The following is a 14921-nucleotide window of genomic DNA, read 5'->3' as shown; positions in this document are numbered from 1 at the left end:
GGAGCTTGGTCTCGATGCGCCGGGGGGGGATTGCGATCTTGTGGGCAATTGTGAGGGAGGGGCTGGGTATTAGATCTGGGACAGATAGTGATCAATCGGCTTCCGGTTATGAACGCCTGACAATCTGTTGATATTTTCCTATCGGACATCGCGAGCGCAATCGCATTCCCCGCACCGGCGTTCCATGGCTCGCTCGATTAGCGTACTATTCCAGATCGGGTAGGCCCGGCCCGGCGAACCCTCATTGGACGGCTCGAAGTGTATCTTGATAGGCAACTGCTGTGTCTTACTAGGACAAGTTACACTAGCATGATATCCTATCTTGACGTTTGTTCTAAAGTGGCTTCCTTTACTCTACAGCGACTGCGGAGATAGACACGATAAGCATTCCTGTAACTCAGATTCATTGGTCCTCTTCACGAAGAAATGTAGGAAACGACATTGAAGGGCTACGGTATGGAATGCAGATCTGGAAAGGGTGGAGAAGAAGATCGATTCGCTATATAACAGAATGCTAATAGTGCAACAATTCAAGACCACAAAACATTAAGCTTATTGAGACCGCGCTTGGGTTTGGGCTCCGGCTCAGGGTTATTCTGGTAGCTTTCGATGAAAGGCCGAATAGGGATTTCCGCCAGCGGAATGATTCTGGTCTTCATCCAGAACTTGTAGCCAAAGTATACAATCACAATGAAGGGAAGGTTAAAGTATGAGGAAATGAACGTCTCAGTGCTCCAACGGCCGTTCATAAACGTAGAAAATCCTCCTGTGAAGAAGAGAAGAATGAACACGAACAAAGAAACCCAAGTCGTGTACGGCTGGAATGGTGCAGCCCATGGAAGCTCCGCATGGCGATCAATGCCTTGCCTCTTGCATCCGTAGAGGAATCGTAGATAGACAACACAAATGCAGATCCAGTTGACCAGAGTGGAAATCGAGACAAGGTCTTGCAGCCATGTAAAGACATTGCTTGCTGAGCTGGACAGAGTCATGTATCCAAGAGCCATGAAAACGCCGTAAAGAGAAACGGCAACCCAAGGGATGCCGAAACGGTTGATACGCTTGAATACTGCAGGCGCATGCCCTTGGGATGCCATTCCGTAAAGAATGCGAGATCCGCCAAGCATGTTGGAGTTACCCGAAGACCATGCCGAGGTGAGAACGACGGCGTTGATGATGGAGGGCACAACCTTGATACCGGCGTTGCGAGCAGCGATCACAAATGGTGACTGGGCGGCGGTACCTGTTGAACCGAGCAAAGCATCATCAGTCGATGCAACGACTAGGCCAACCATAAAGATGGTGATCACATAGAAGAGCAAGATCCGGATAAAGATGCGTCTAGCCGCCATGGGAATAGCTTGGCGAGGGTTGCGAGTCTCAGCTGCTGCGACAGTGATATTTTCGATTCCAGAATAGGAGTAGAGGGCGTTGTCAAATGTTTTCCAAAATCCCAGAAACCTCCCCAGAGCACCCGGAAGTCCTAGGTACTGAACCATAGGTCCGTAAGGTGCCTTCCAGTACTCGAAGCCGATGGACTTGTGGTTTGGGGCTCCGCCACATGTAATAACCAAAGCCATAATGTTGATTCCAATCACGAGCATGATTTTCAAGATTGAGAACCCGAACTCTAGCTCTCCATATACCCGAACGAACATCAAGGCGGTAATGAGCATCAACAGACCAAAGACTGTGATCCAAATGGCGTTGTTCATCGTTGTCCAGAATTCGATAATAACGGCGGCGGCGACAATCTCGGAGGGAATTGAGACAATGTAAGAATAAACCTGGTTCCATCCATTGGCGAATGCTAGAGCAGGATCACAGAAGATCTCTGCATATCGAATCACACCACCATTGAGAGGAGCCAAGGCACCCATCTCTCCAACACCCCATACAACACTCGACACTGTGAGACCAATGATGGAGTATGCAAGGAATGCACCCAGCGGGCCAGCGTAGACAATTGCTCGTCCGGAGCTGAGAAAGAGACCGGTACCAACTGTGCCGGCGAGGGCAATCATCTGAATATGACGCTGGTGTAGACCTTGTCTGAAGTCTTTGATCTCCTCCAACTGGCAAGCGACATTCTCCACATCGTATGACTTTCTCATTTCCGTCTCGTGGTTGTGGATTTTCTTTTCGGAGGGCGTTAAGGTATCGATGCCATTGTCGTTCCCCAATGTATGGGTCGTGGATGGTGACATACTTGATGAACGAAGATCAAGACGAAGAAAGATCAAAGTTCCAACGCAAGGAGCCACACGTCAATTTTTGTACTTTTAGGCATGCTTCTATTTCTACGCTGCACAGACCATACAGTTTAGCAGCTTATCGATAGTTTATTGCAAATTAGCAGGATATCGTTGGTGGACGGAGCCGGATCAACATCGGCATGGTCGATAAAGAATCTTAGCCCTAAAAGAAGAGTAAAAAAACGTAAAAAAATATTTCAGGCGCTGAGGGCGCGTATGGTCCTCAATTGCGGAGGCGGCCATCAAGTGGATCCCGGTGAGTTGCCCTTTCGGGGAATATCGGCCCGGTCTTATCTTATCAGACCTGCAGGTCCGGTCACCGGCATAAACTCTATCTTCTATAAGACACAGCTATACAGAGTTCTTCTTTCGTATACTCACTATGGCTATCTCGAACGGGCTCACTGATCGCACTGCCGGCACGTCCAAGTGTCTCCCGACTCATACCCCTGGCGAATGTTTCTGGCAAACAGCTCGCGATGATCTCAGTGACCACCGATCAACTGAACAGCTCCCCGAACACAGTGACATCGCGATCATTGGCGCAGGATATGCAGGTGTGAGCGCAGCGTATCATCTTGTCAAAGATGGTGACGGATCCAGGTCTATTGCGATCCTGGAAGCTCGAGGCGCGTGTTCGGGGGCAACTGGCCGCAACGGTGGTCACTGCAGACCTGATTTCTATGGCCACATCCCCACATATATGGACCGCGCAGGTGATAGAGCTGGAGCAGAAATTGCTGAGTTTGAGATTGCCAATCTTCGTGCCTTGAAGAAGGTTATCGAGCAAGAGAAGATCAATTGTGATTTTACTCTGGCGCGGTCCGTTGATGTGTGGTGCAACGAGGAGTCTGCCAAGAAAGCCAAGGCCGTCTATGATAAGATGGTCGCTGCAGACTTTGAGTATATGGAAGATGCCGTTTTTTATACTGGCGAGCAAGTCGAAGGGGTATGTGATTTGGTCGTAGCTCAAAAAACACACGCAACTAACAAGCCCTAGATCTGCGGCGTCAAAGGCGCTAAGGCCTGCGCAAGCTTCACTGCCGGCACAATGTGGCCTTTCAAATTTATCATGCACCTCGTCAAAGACCTTCTTGCAGCTGGTGTAAATCTACAAACACATACCCCGGTCACCTCTATAACCTCGGACCCACAAGGTGGCTTCATTGTGGAGACACCTCGAGGCAAGATGCATGCAGGGAATGTGATCCACGCCAACAACGCCTATGTTTCAGGTCTGCTCCCAGAGTACGCTAAGAGCATTATCCCCTGCAAGGGAATTTGCTGTCGCATCACGGTCCCCGAAGGAACTACCGCGCCCCTTCTCAACAACTCATACATTAACCGAGCAGAAGACAACACACTTTCATATTTCGTCCCTCGAGCCGATGGCAGTATCATCGTAGGTGGCGCTGCCAACGTGTTCCGCCCACATAAAAGCCAGTGGTATGACAATGTGGATGACAGCGTCCTGATTGATTCTGCAAAGAATTACTATGATAACTATATGCAGCGCACGTATCGCGGATGGGAGGACACTGGGGCCAAGGTTGACAAGATATGGACTGGTGTCATGGGCTATTCATATGACTCGAATCCTCACATTGGGCACGTTCCCCAGAAGGATGGTCAGTTCATTCTGGCTGGCTTCAACGGTCATGGTATGCCAGTGATTTGGCTGGCGGCGAAGGAACTTGCCAAGATGGTTTCCAAGGGCCTTTCTTTTGAGGATACTACGATGCCTCGCCTATTTCAGACCAGTCAGTTCCGTATTGACCGTGCACAAGCTGGAAAGGAGGAAGATGGAGATATTATTGGCACTGGTAGCTTTGCTGCGACGAGACCTTGAGATGTGAAACCGCGAACATGTAATTTATGACCCACATAACTTTTTTTTCTAGCTTATATTCTATCTTACCCCCGAGTTTGTTGAATTTGAATCCATGGTCTGAATTAACGTCGTGTCGAGAATATAACATGCTTGGAAGTTTGTATTCGTATTGTCACCTCGATTATGCTACGCTTTGCGCACAATCAGGTCATGGAAGCAAGCCAGCAAGACAAAGAATACCTAACGGTCTATGTATATAGAAGCAAAGAGCATTCATTTGCTAATGCTGTGGAAACAAAGAACAACAAGGTATGACAAATCTATTACACACTGAGTCATATAAGCATCTTTTATCCCACCTGCTACTTACACCAGCATTAACACCGATTCGAGTCTTCTTGAAGCTACTGGAGCATACTTTCTATAACGTTCGAAGAATTCGTTTGCGAACTTTTACGTCACATTGGCAACAGCATAAGCTGGAACACTCCTAACGGCTTGTTCGGATGTTCAATCAATTTGAGAGGCTTGCAAGGAGTCGAGATTGAGCCAAACCGCAGCTTAATTTCCATTTGAACAACTCCCTTGCTTGGCGGTCTGAATTGAATATATGGCTCATGGAAGCTGGAAAGAACAAATTCGCTTAGTGGAAATTTTTTGATAGCTGGGTATGGATGAAAAGGTGCTTGTGTCGTTGGCATGCTTGATGGCTTTTTATTTTTAGAATTCCGACAGAATCTTATTTAATGAACTTCTCTTTTTAGAAAGTGCCACACTATGGCTGTAATGAAACCCAGTAAAGGTTTCACAATTCAAGTAAGTCCTCAGGCATAATTTCCCTATAATATACACTGTACCACTCGCTACTATTCTCAGCCCGACTGAATTAACCCTAAGTTACCCGAACTTCGAAGTTGACACAATCTGCATCACGATGTGATCGTGTTGAATTAAATCAAGCATAACTCTCAAAGTGATGTACTTAAGAGCAGCTAGCACCACTGGGCACGTTCTCGCAGCTGTAGGTCTTGCCACCAGTGACAGCAACATCGGACCAGGTCCAGTCAGAGCAAGAACCATCACCGCATTCGATGACAATGTTGTATCCGTCGGAGTCAACAGCATCAGTTCCAGTGATGTTCTCAATGGTGAGGTCAGTGATGGGGATGCCAGTGGAGGGGGTGCCACCGTCAAGATCACCGCCATCGTAGTTCTGCTCGATGAGGATTCCGTAGCTGTGAGGTGCTATTAGCTTTTGTGATTATGAGCAAGATCTGTTGCATGACTTACTCGGAGATGGACTCCAGGGTGATATCACTGTAAGTGACACTCTTGATTGTGCCGGTCTCATCTTCCTTAGCCTTGATGCGAATACCTAGGTATCGGACGTTAGTCTTGAAATTTTGAATGTCAAATGTAGATTTGCTTCTCTTACCATTGACAGAGTTCTTGACGGTGGAACCCTTGAAGGTAACAGTCTCAACAGTGTTGTCATCTCTACCACCAACAGATCCAATGGAAAGACCGTGGCCGCCAGAGCAAAGACCGTTCTCGAAAGTAATGCCCTAATGAAAGTATTAGCTCTAGAGTTGACAACCTCTTGACTTTTTTGAGCACATACGGTACCGGAGTTGATGGCAACACAGTCGTCCTGGTTGTAGACGGTAGCACCAGTAATGGTAACATCGCTGCTAGAACCAATATCGAAGCCATCAGTGTTGTGACCGCCAGCGGAGTCACCAGCCTCGTTGTTGATGGTCATATCAGTGATGGTCAGTCCATCACATCCATTGACGCTGACAGCCTGAACAGGGGTGTTCTCAATGTAGAGATCCGTGATGGTGGACGAGCTGAGGTCGTGGGCGTAGAAGAACTTGGGCTTAGTGACACCGCCGTTGCCTCCCTCGCCATCCCACCAGCGGGATCCGTCGGGGTTCAGCTTGGCGCCGCTGGCACCCTTGACATTGATTCCAGTGCCCTTGATCTGGAGAAGAGGGCCGTCCCACTCTTCGTATCCCCAGGTGGTCTCACCCTCGAAGATGACCTATCATCATGTAGTTAGAATCAAGATTCAAAGTAACTGGAGAAATTCGTGAACTATCACTCATACGGTGGTGTCATCCTCTAGATCACTGAGGTCGAGGGTTGTTCCGGAGGGCACAGCGACATCCGACAGAACAATAGTTGAGCAAGACTTCTGGGACTTGCTTGCACTTGCAGCACCGCTGGATCCGGAGAAGGTGCAGCTGCTGGCTCTCTTAGCGAGGCTTGGGGCCTCAGTAATGGCGGGCTGGGCAACGGGGGATGCGATCGTGGACACTGCCCACGTAGCCAGCGCAAGGGAACCAAGAATTCGGGACATTGTGGTAGTTCGACACTTTTCCTGAAAGTATTACAATGTCTAGTCCTTGGATGTCTGTCCTTATGTGCGAATTTCGATGGCTTTATAGCTTTGTGAAAAGTTGCCGGTCCAGACTGTTCCCCAGCTAATAACAGGTAGTGTTTGAGAATAAGCAGCTGCATCTGTTTTATCCTCCAATTGTTGGGCTCATATCCCCTCTGTGTCTTTTCATTGGTGCACAATGACCCGGTATAAGCTGAGCATAATTTCAAGCATCAGGGGCGTCATATTTTAGCGTTTTCGGAGGATCTTTGTGAGGAAATAAACTAAAATCAGCCAATAAGAGGAATGTCTCCGCTGGGGGTCAAACATTCGTTGTTTCTTGTCTTATGGCTAAGCAGCGCCACAATGCTTCAATATATGCGAGAGCTTTCAGTTTGCTGAACTATTTGATAGCCACTTCCGTGAACTCCTCACTTGGCCGGACTTACTGCAGGGGTCATGTATGTGTACACAGTGCCATGAAGCATTAGACAGCCTCTACGTGAGAGCCTCAAAGCGAGTAACGTTATACTGTCTTATACATTGCGCTCGCCTCACTTGAGCCTCTCTTTTTCGCCCGTGGTTGCCCACTTCAGATTGCCTTCGATCGATCACATAGATCATTTACAAGTAGGTGGTATGAAAGGGCTCATGACCCGGTTGTCTTTCCTGTATGGAGTAGCCGATCCCGGGATTTAATTTTCCATCAATTATTTTAGTGAAGTCCTGATTATAGACTAAAATTACCAGCTGTACCATTGTCACGTTTTTGACCTGGCTAATAAACGGCCTGTGTACTATACACCCCGCGTGAACGCGTCACACAGACTAGCCCCGGTCTCCTTGACGTTTCAGTACCCCGCCGCGTCATATTTCCACACTGAAGTGATAGTTCCAAAATATCAAGTATCTTAATTGACATGGGACCATAAACTTGTTGTTACCCGCGAAAGGTCCCGTGATGTGGTGAACGAAAGTGTTGTCTCTCAACGACTCGTCAATACTTCGAACCCATAGCAAAAAGGATGGGGGATCTCTCTCCTGGAAACAAGCGAAGATAGATAAATTGTTGATCGGTAAGTTAATTAACAGCGAAGCTTGTCAAAGCGCCGGATAAATGTGCTGTTACTTTTCTTGTAGCAGACTTGAACCGGATTTCTGGAAGCCGGATGTTTCCACCTGTGAGATCATCGGCATATCATATTGTAGATAATTCAAGTCCATCTGATAACTTCGATGGCTTCCTTCACTTCTTGCGAAAAGATTTTGGGTGGGTTTGGTGTCTGGTGTTTCACGCCCCTTTTGTTAACCGGCTTAGATTCTTTTCTCTCGTAGAACTTCTTCGTCTCACTTCAAAAGTCTACAGAACCTCAGAGTATTCGTGTACTCAAGCAGAGAGGCTACATAGTCTATCTGGTTGATTTCTAAACATTGCACAGCTATTCGGACGACATCCAGCACATCTCGCGCCAGGAGAAGGTGGTCAATAACATGATCGGAAGGACTTCTTCTTTCCCCTGGTCTCAAATTGCTTCGATTCTGAATGAAGGAATCCTACTGCTGATCAGCACGGGCGCTATTAGACAGGCAAAGCGTCGAACTAAGCCTGCCGGAAATACTCCGACAGTTCTTCCGCTCCGATCGGCTCTCCGCCATCAGGGCTCGTATAGCGGAGGTGGATCTTGTGGTGTTTTGGAAATCAATTCTTCGGGTTCGGCATCGGCCTTGTCTTCTACGATAAGCATAATCCCAACAAAAAAGCCCCTGTCTCAGATCGGAGTGATCTAAACCAAACCGTCAACATGAAACAGCGACAGCTCTGTAGACTACCCTAGTGCAATTAAACCCGCCGATCAATTGCTCATTCCAGAACTGAGACCCTACAACAGTGTTTCATAGCTTCTTGGCATCTGCATTCATATATTTGAACACAGGGGTTTAAATACATGTACATGTAGGACATTCCTAGTGCAAGCGCTTGGAATCAATTATTGATCTCGAATTGTGTGTTTGACAGGTCCGTTATCGCGATCTTTCAAGATGCGTCCTATCGTTGCTATACTTTCTCTATCCACTGCTGTGGCTGCTACGTTTGTCCACCCGGGCGCGTTGCATACGACAGAGGATTTCGAGCGCATTAGAACCCATGTGGCTAATGAAGATGAGCCTTGGAATACGACATGGACATTGTTGACCTCCAGCTCATATGCACAGTCATCCTACCTTCCCTCTCCAAAGGAAACTGTATGCCGCGGGAACAATGGGGTCGATTCTGAGAACTATGCATCTCTCTATCGGGATACCGCAGCTGCATATCAACTTGCCATTCGCTGGCTAGTCTCCAACGACACGAGCTATGCTGATGCTGCAGTGAACATTCTCAGTTCGTGGGCTGCATCACTCACGGGCATTGAAGGTACTAGCGACAAGTTCTTGGCATCTGGGTTGTACGGATATCAAATGGCCAATGCAGCTGAGCTTATGCGTGATTACTCCGGCTGGTCGAGTTACAACAAAACCTTGACTGGGACTATGTTGACCAATGTCTTTGCCTCGATGAATATACGGTTCTTGGAAGAACACAATGGGCAAGATTACTATCACTACTACGCCAACTGGGATCAGTGCAACCTAGCATCCCTTCTCGCCATTGGTATCTTCACGGACAATCAAACGATGTTCGACTATGGTATCGATTACGTGTGCACTGGGCCATCTAACGGCGCCCTGCCGGTCTTCTCTGTCGCCAATTATACCGAGGCTGGCACCTGCAAAACCTTGACCCAAGGCCAGGAGGCTGGTCGGGACCAAGGTCATTCCACGCTAGACATCATGCTTTGGGGTGTGATTGCCCAACAGGCATACAACCAGGGGATCGATCTCTTTGCCGAACATGAAAACAAGATCCTGAATTCGTGAGCACACCTACACCTCAACTTGCCATGACTTTTTTTAACTTTTCTTTTTTTTTTTTTTAGCGCCGAATATGCCGCCAAATACAATGTCGGCTTCGATGTTCCCTACACACTGTACCAGAGCTACCAGGGAAATCAAACTGTTATCTCGAGCAATTCGCGAGGAGTTATTCGACCTGGATTTGAACTTATCTCGGCTCACTATGGACAGTTAAAGGGGCTCGACTCATCGTGGACTGACGCCTATCGCGATATGGTGAACGCAAATTCCACGAGTGGTGTTGAGGGTGGTGGTGGAAACTATGGATCGAATTCAGGAGGATTCGATGGTCTCGGCTTTGGAACTCTTCTTTATCGGCTTTGATATGTGTTTCTACATTATTGCATGGATATCACTTGGCTCTCGCTGTATATCATTTTAACTTATTGCCGAAATTAGCATTATATCGTTGTGAAGGCGGATCTTACATTCTTGGTATTCCAGGGCGTCACTGACAAAGGAACGCCAAATTTTATGACCTGTGCCACTAAACGATCCGCTTCAGACTGCAGTTTCATTGTTGGTTGTTTATGTGCTGGACTTTCAAGAGTAAGGTGTAGAAACAAAGGACGACCGCGATATATATAACAGCTTGCCTGGTGATGCGAAAATGTCTCATCCTATACTCGACTATACAGCCTTGGAATTCGTTGATAATACCAACAAATATTTAAGCTGACCATGAGGTTCTTTAGAAGGAGTTTAGAGTTCAACAAGACGATTGATGTTCTGATGCGTGGTGAACAGAATCTGACACCAGATTAATCAGGCTTAAAATTATGTTGAGACAGCCTTCGGCATAAATCTAAAATCTGGGGCCCTCACAACAACTATCCGGCGGTCGTCTAGTTGGTTTATGGCGTCAGACTGTAATTGACCATTGTAATCTGAATGTCGCCGGTTCGACTCCGGCCCACCGGAATTTTTTTGTTTCTTTTTTAAATCCCATTCAATTTCGCTAGAATTTAATCGGCTGAGAATGCCCCACAGACACGAGCCTTTTAAGATCTCCGAGCCTATGTAAAGGACGTGAGTGCATCTCGGATCACTGGTTGGCAAAACCTCCGATCACCGGTTGGACCCATTGAAAGCCACATGATCACGTTTCTTTCCCAAGCAGCGATCCGAGCATTTGATCCGGGATTTTATTACAACCAGTGATCCGAGCTACACCCTGCACTAGTATAAATGAATGCGCCCAATTTCCGAGTGATTGATAATAGCCAGGCCCCTCTTGCAAAATGATACAATGATTCCTGATGTGAAATTTGGCTGAGAAACGTCTTCCGACTAGTAGATGTGAATTGAGATCGCTTTTGAACACCCAATCGGAGGACGTTTCAAAGCCATCTTTTGACAGATCGGGCCCGAGTCGGCAATTTTATCGTGTTCATGGGACAAGTTTAAGGCGAAAGAAGCGACGCGCCATGTGGATTAGGAGTATGCTTTTATGCTCAGTCGCTGGTGAGGATCCAGTACGTACCTTGCAGTAAAATGATTTTTCCTTTTTTTTCCAGTGCTTATTTATTGCAACCATCGGAAAGCTCATCCCCCGCATCTGCTCTAATATGGGATTTATATCTTTTGACATTCCCGCACAGCGAGCAGGCTTGAATTACATCGAGAGTCGAAAGAGATATTACCCTGTCCACATAAGGGAATCGCCATTCCGTCTGACACATTAGCTGTAAAGCAAACACAAGTTTTACGACAAATGCCAGTGATTACGTGGCAACTTCAGGGCGTAGATAACCAGCAGGGATGGCACAGACTCCGTGGGCTAATTCGGGGGCTGATTCGGGGGCCACCGTTTGTTCGTTCCCAGATGCTAGCACGTTTGCTCTCCGAGCCACTATTAAACAGCTGCAGCTGACCTATTGTTTCCTCTAACATATTCAAGTTCCACCAAGTTACCATCTGTACCTCTGCCATGGCCGAAAATAGCAACTGGGAACAATGCGAGGCACGAGAGGGTATCATAGAGACACCCAATGGAGCGGGGTTATTTGTCGCTGCCAGAGGTGCACCAAGACAACCCAACCACCCGGTCGTGATCTTTGAGTCTGGACTTGGAATGAGTGGCGCCTGCTGGGCGGCGGTTCAACGGTTGCTAGATAATCGGATCCGCAGCTACAGCTATGACCGTGCGGGCTATGAATGTAGCCCGGAGTCTACGGCACCGCGCAGTGCCGCTAACATTGCCACTGAGCTACTTCATGTCCTCCAAGCTGCCGATATCAGTCCGCCATACATTATGGTTGGCCATTCATATGGAGGCATCATGATACGTGAATTCCTTGCCGCCGTAGGGGCAGATGCGATAGCCGGAATGGTATTTGTCGACGCAAACCAGGAGAAGACACACCCTCTACTTCGCATTCCATTTTCTGACATGAAAGCACTATGTGGCGGGCGAAACTACTTCGATGTCATTGGGTTATTACGGGAGAATGCCTTCACTCTTGAAGAATTGAATCGTGTGGCGGTAGACGAAGGTCTCCCAGCTACGGCGCGTATGCTCGAGAAAGAGGGAGCGCTGTTGCTTGAAAGCTCTGGTGCTTTGGGAGAAAAGCACCAATTCGACGCTTGTCCGCTGGGGATGCGCCCTGTCACCGTGATTCGAGGCGACTCAAGTCGCGACTTTCAACGTCTGGTGATGGCAGCGCAAGAAAACAACTACGGTAGTCAAGAAAATCTGGAGGCAATCAAAAATTATCTCACCAATCGGTTCGACCTTTTTGATCGTGATCTGCAGATGGAGCAGTTGCGCTTGTCAGGGAATAGCCGTTTTGTTCAGGCGACTAACAGTGGACATACAGTCATGGCTACCGAGCCAGAGTTAATTGCAGACGAAGTTCTTGCAATCTGGGAGGCGAGCCTGTAGATACAGATCAATGCATATCTTGTTCACTTTTCAAGGCTTCTTTGACATGGTGTAAAGGATGTCGGCGGACATGATCTGATGTGAGTTTATACCAACGAGTATTTGAAAAAGCGGAACAATCTAACTCATGGAATTATGAGGACCTGCAGCAAGGGGAAAAATCAGGAAAAGGGGCATGCCATGAAGGTACGAGATTCTGTTAGAGGCTCCAAGAAGCCAACAGACGACGTTCGTCTGGAAAATAGTGAGTTTCGATTCGCACCTCGCTCATACCACTTGTTCGTTGCGCATTTTTGCACGTAGAAGCCGACATCTTCCAGTAATCGCATCGTATCGCTAAATATGACAGAATTTGCGGAGGGATTCTAGGAATGAGAACCACATTCCAAACATCATGAGAATCTGACGGGAGCTGAATAATTGACTCGGTTCAGGCATGCTGTTTACTTCCCAAGTTGATATTTGTTTACAACAGATCTCTTTTTTGCAAGGGGTTGATTATTTTTTTCTTCTCCACTCTCGGTCTTCATCAAAATGCGTGTGTCCACCCTTGCTTTGGTGACGCTTTTACTCGGTGCAGCGAAAGGAAAGAATCAAGATGGATCGCCTTCACGATACGACTTTGTCATTGTTGGCGGAGGAACAAGTGGTTTGGTTGTTGCGAACAGGTTATCCGAAATGACAGGCTATACCGTTGCTGTCATTGAAGCTGGTGATTCAGTCCTTAACAATGCTAATGTTACTGACGTGACAGGCTACGGTAGAAGTTTCGGAACGAATATCGACTGGGCCTACTTAACCGAAGAACAGAAATACGCAGGTGGAAAGAAGCAGATTATGCGGGCCGGGAAAGCCATTGGTGGGACAAGTGTTATCAACGGTAGCTTATCTACTTATGTTTATGGATAACAACATCTATTTGTGCTAATTTCTGCATCATTCTATAGGAATGTCGTATACGCGGGCCGAAACGGAACAAATTGATATATGGGAAAGGGTTGGAAATAAGGGTTGGAATTGGAAGTCGCTCTTCCCATACTACCTGAAATCAGAAGGGTTCCAGGTGCCGAATTCAGATCAAGTCGATGCTGGTGCCGACTATTATATCAGCTACCACGGCGAAAAAGGACCATTGAAAGTTGGTTGGCCTAGGATGATGACCAACGGAAGTGTGCTTCCTGTTCTCGATCAAACATTATCGCAACTACGTGTTCCCTACAATCGCGACGTCAATGGGGGGAATATGGTGGGACTTACATCTCATCCAAATACTGTCGACAGTAATGCCAATATTCGGGAAGATGCAGCTCGAGCGTATTTTTGGCCGTTTGAAAATCGCTCTAACCTCAAGATTATCTCGAACACCCGAGCAAATAAGATTATCTGGGGTGATGACTCGGATGGCCTGGCCGTCGCGACTGGGGTGGATGTTACTGGTCCAGATGGCGACGAAACGATATACGCCTCAAAGGAGGTCATCCTGTCGGCTGGCTCTTTGAAATCATCGGTGATACTGGAGTTGTCAGGCATCGGAAATCCAGACATCCTCAAAAAGTACGATATTCCGGTCAAGGTCAACATTCCCACAGTCGGCGAGAACTTGCAAGATCAAACAAACAGTGGTCTTTCCTACGCAGGAAGGGAATTCTGGATCGGTGGACCAACGTTCTCCGCGCTCCCAACTGCCGAGCAAATATATGGGGGCCGTGTTTCTGGACTTGCTTCATCTATCAAGTCCAGCCTTGAAGATTACGCAAAGACAGTCTCTAACTCCTCAAATGGCGCCGTCCAAGAAGAAAATCTCCTAGAGGCATTTCAATTTCAGTACGACCTGATCTTCAAATCACGAGTTCCATATGCAGAGATAGTGTTCCTTCCCCTTGGACACTCATTCTCCAGTGAATACTGGCCACTACTTCCGTTCTCAAGAGGGAGTGTCCACATTCAATCTGCAGATAGCTCCAGGTCAGCTGCAATCAACCCGAACTATTTCATGTTTGAACAGGACCTTGATGTCCAAGCCAATGTGGCCAAGTTCATTCGCAAGGCATTTGAGACTGCTCCTCTCAGTGATCTTGTCGCCGAGGAGTTTTCTCCAGGATTAGAGCGTGTGCCTGCGAACGCATCAGACTCTGCATGGAGTGACTGGGCCAAGTCGAATTGTAAGTATCCCTTCCAAATCATGCTCGTAGCTGAGATGATCAGCTAACGCTACTTCAGATCGATCAAACTTCCACCCGGTTGGTACGGCCAGCATGCTTCCGAGAGCCAAGGGAGGCGTAGTCAATTCTGAGCTCAAAGTCTACGGAACCAAAAACGTTCGTGTCATTGATGCTTCTGTTTTACCATTCCAGCTCTGTGGTCACTTGACAAGCACTCTCTACGCTGTCGCTGAAATGGCGTCGGATCTGATCAAGAGGAGATACATTTTCTAAACAGAGTTATGGCTCACACTTTACACGAAGAAACGACTGGATATGCAAGCGGAGAGATTCTCCTGGTGTACATATGGATGGTTTCGCGATATATGCTATGGTTGTTATGAGGTACGACTTGAGAGGGAAGGGCTTTTATGGCAACATTTACGACTTTGTACTAGAGTTTCTGTTATGT

At 47.5% G+C, this 14921-nt stretch overlaps 6 protein-coding genes across 6 annotated transcripts; 4 read left to right on the top strand and 2 right to left on the bottom strand.

Moving 5' to 3' along the window:
* Positions 1 to 530: 530 nt before the first annotated feature.
* N7508_006586 (aromatic amino acid and leucine permease) lies at positions 531 to 2207 on the bottom strand (the record flags this gene model as incomplete). Its single annotated transcript, XM_058464652.1, has 1 exon — positions 531 to 2207. One exon carries the CDS (start codon positions 2205 to 2207, stop codon positions 531 to 533), a length of 1677 nt encoding a protein of 558 aa, XP_058318505.1.
* Positions 2208 to 2637: 430 nt separating this feature from the next.
* On the top strand, positions 2638 to 4104 carry N7508_006585 (NAD(P)/FAD-dependent oxidoreductase; the record flags this gene model as incomplete). Its single annotated transcript, XM_058464651.1, has 2 exons — positions 2638 to 3204; positions 3256 to 4104. The coding sequence occupies 2 exons, from the start codon at positions 2638 to 2640 to the stop codon at positions 4102 to 4104; spliced, it is 1416 nt and encodes a 471-aa protein (XP_058318504.1).
* Positions 4105 to 5068: 964 nt separating this feature from the next.
* N7508_006584 (glycoside hydrolase family 28 protein) lies at positions 5069 to 6448 on the bottom strand (the record flags this gene model as incomplete). The annotated part of the gene is made up of 5 exons (XM_058464650.1): positions 5069 to 5321; positions 5377 to 5461; positions 5522 to 5651; positions 5708 to 6130; positions 6197 to 6448. The coding sequence occupies 5 exons, from the start codon at positions 6446 to 6448 to the stop codon at positions 5069 to 5071; spliced, it is 1143 nt and encodes a 380-aa protein (XP_058318503.1).
* Positions 6449 to 8509: 2061 nt separating this feature from the next.
* On the top strand, positions 8510 to 9748 carry N7508_006583 (uncharacterized protein; the record flags this gene model as incomplete). The annotated part of the gene is made up of 2 exons (XM_058464649.1): positions 8510 to 9384; positions 9448 to 9748. 2 exons carry the CDS (start codon positions 8510 to 8512, stop codon positions 9746 to 9748), a joined length of 1176 nt encoding a protein of 391 aa, XP_058318502.1.
* A 1606-nt stretch (positions 9749 to 11354) lies between these two features.
* On the top strand, positions 11355 to 12308 carry N7508_006582 (alpha/beta fold hydrolase; the record flags this gene model as incomplete). The annotated part of the gene is made up of 1 exon (XM_058464648.1): positions 11355 to 12308. The coding sequence occupies one exon, from the start codon at positions 11355 to 11357 to the stop codon at positions 12306 to 12308; it is 954 nt and encodes a 317-aa protein (XP_058318501.1).
* A 534-nt stretch (positions 12309 to 12842) lies between these two features.
* On the top strand, positions 12843 to 14743 carry N7508_006581 (GMC family oxidoreductase; the record flags this gene model as incomplete). The annotated part of the gene is made up of 3 exons (XM_058464647.1): positions 12843 to 13188; positions 13256 to 14470; positions 14529 to 14743. The coding sequence occupies 3 exons, from the start codon at positions 12843 to 12845 to the stop codon at positions 14741 to 14743; spliced, it is 1776 nt and encodes a 591-aa protein (XP_058318500.1).
* Positions 14744 to 14921: the final 178 nt, after the last annotated feature.

Source organism: Penicillium antarcticum (genome assembly GCF_028974205.1).
Source record: "Penicillium antarcticum strain IBT 31339 chromosome Unknown utg000006l_segment0_segment0, whole genome shotgun sequence".
Lineage (NCBI taxonomy): Eukaryota > Fungi > Ascomycota > Eurotiomycetes > Eurotiales > Aspergillaceae > Penicillium > Penicillium antarcticum.
Note: the sequence above shows the minus strand (reverse complement) of the source record. Positions and strands in the feature narration are given on the sequence as shown.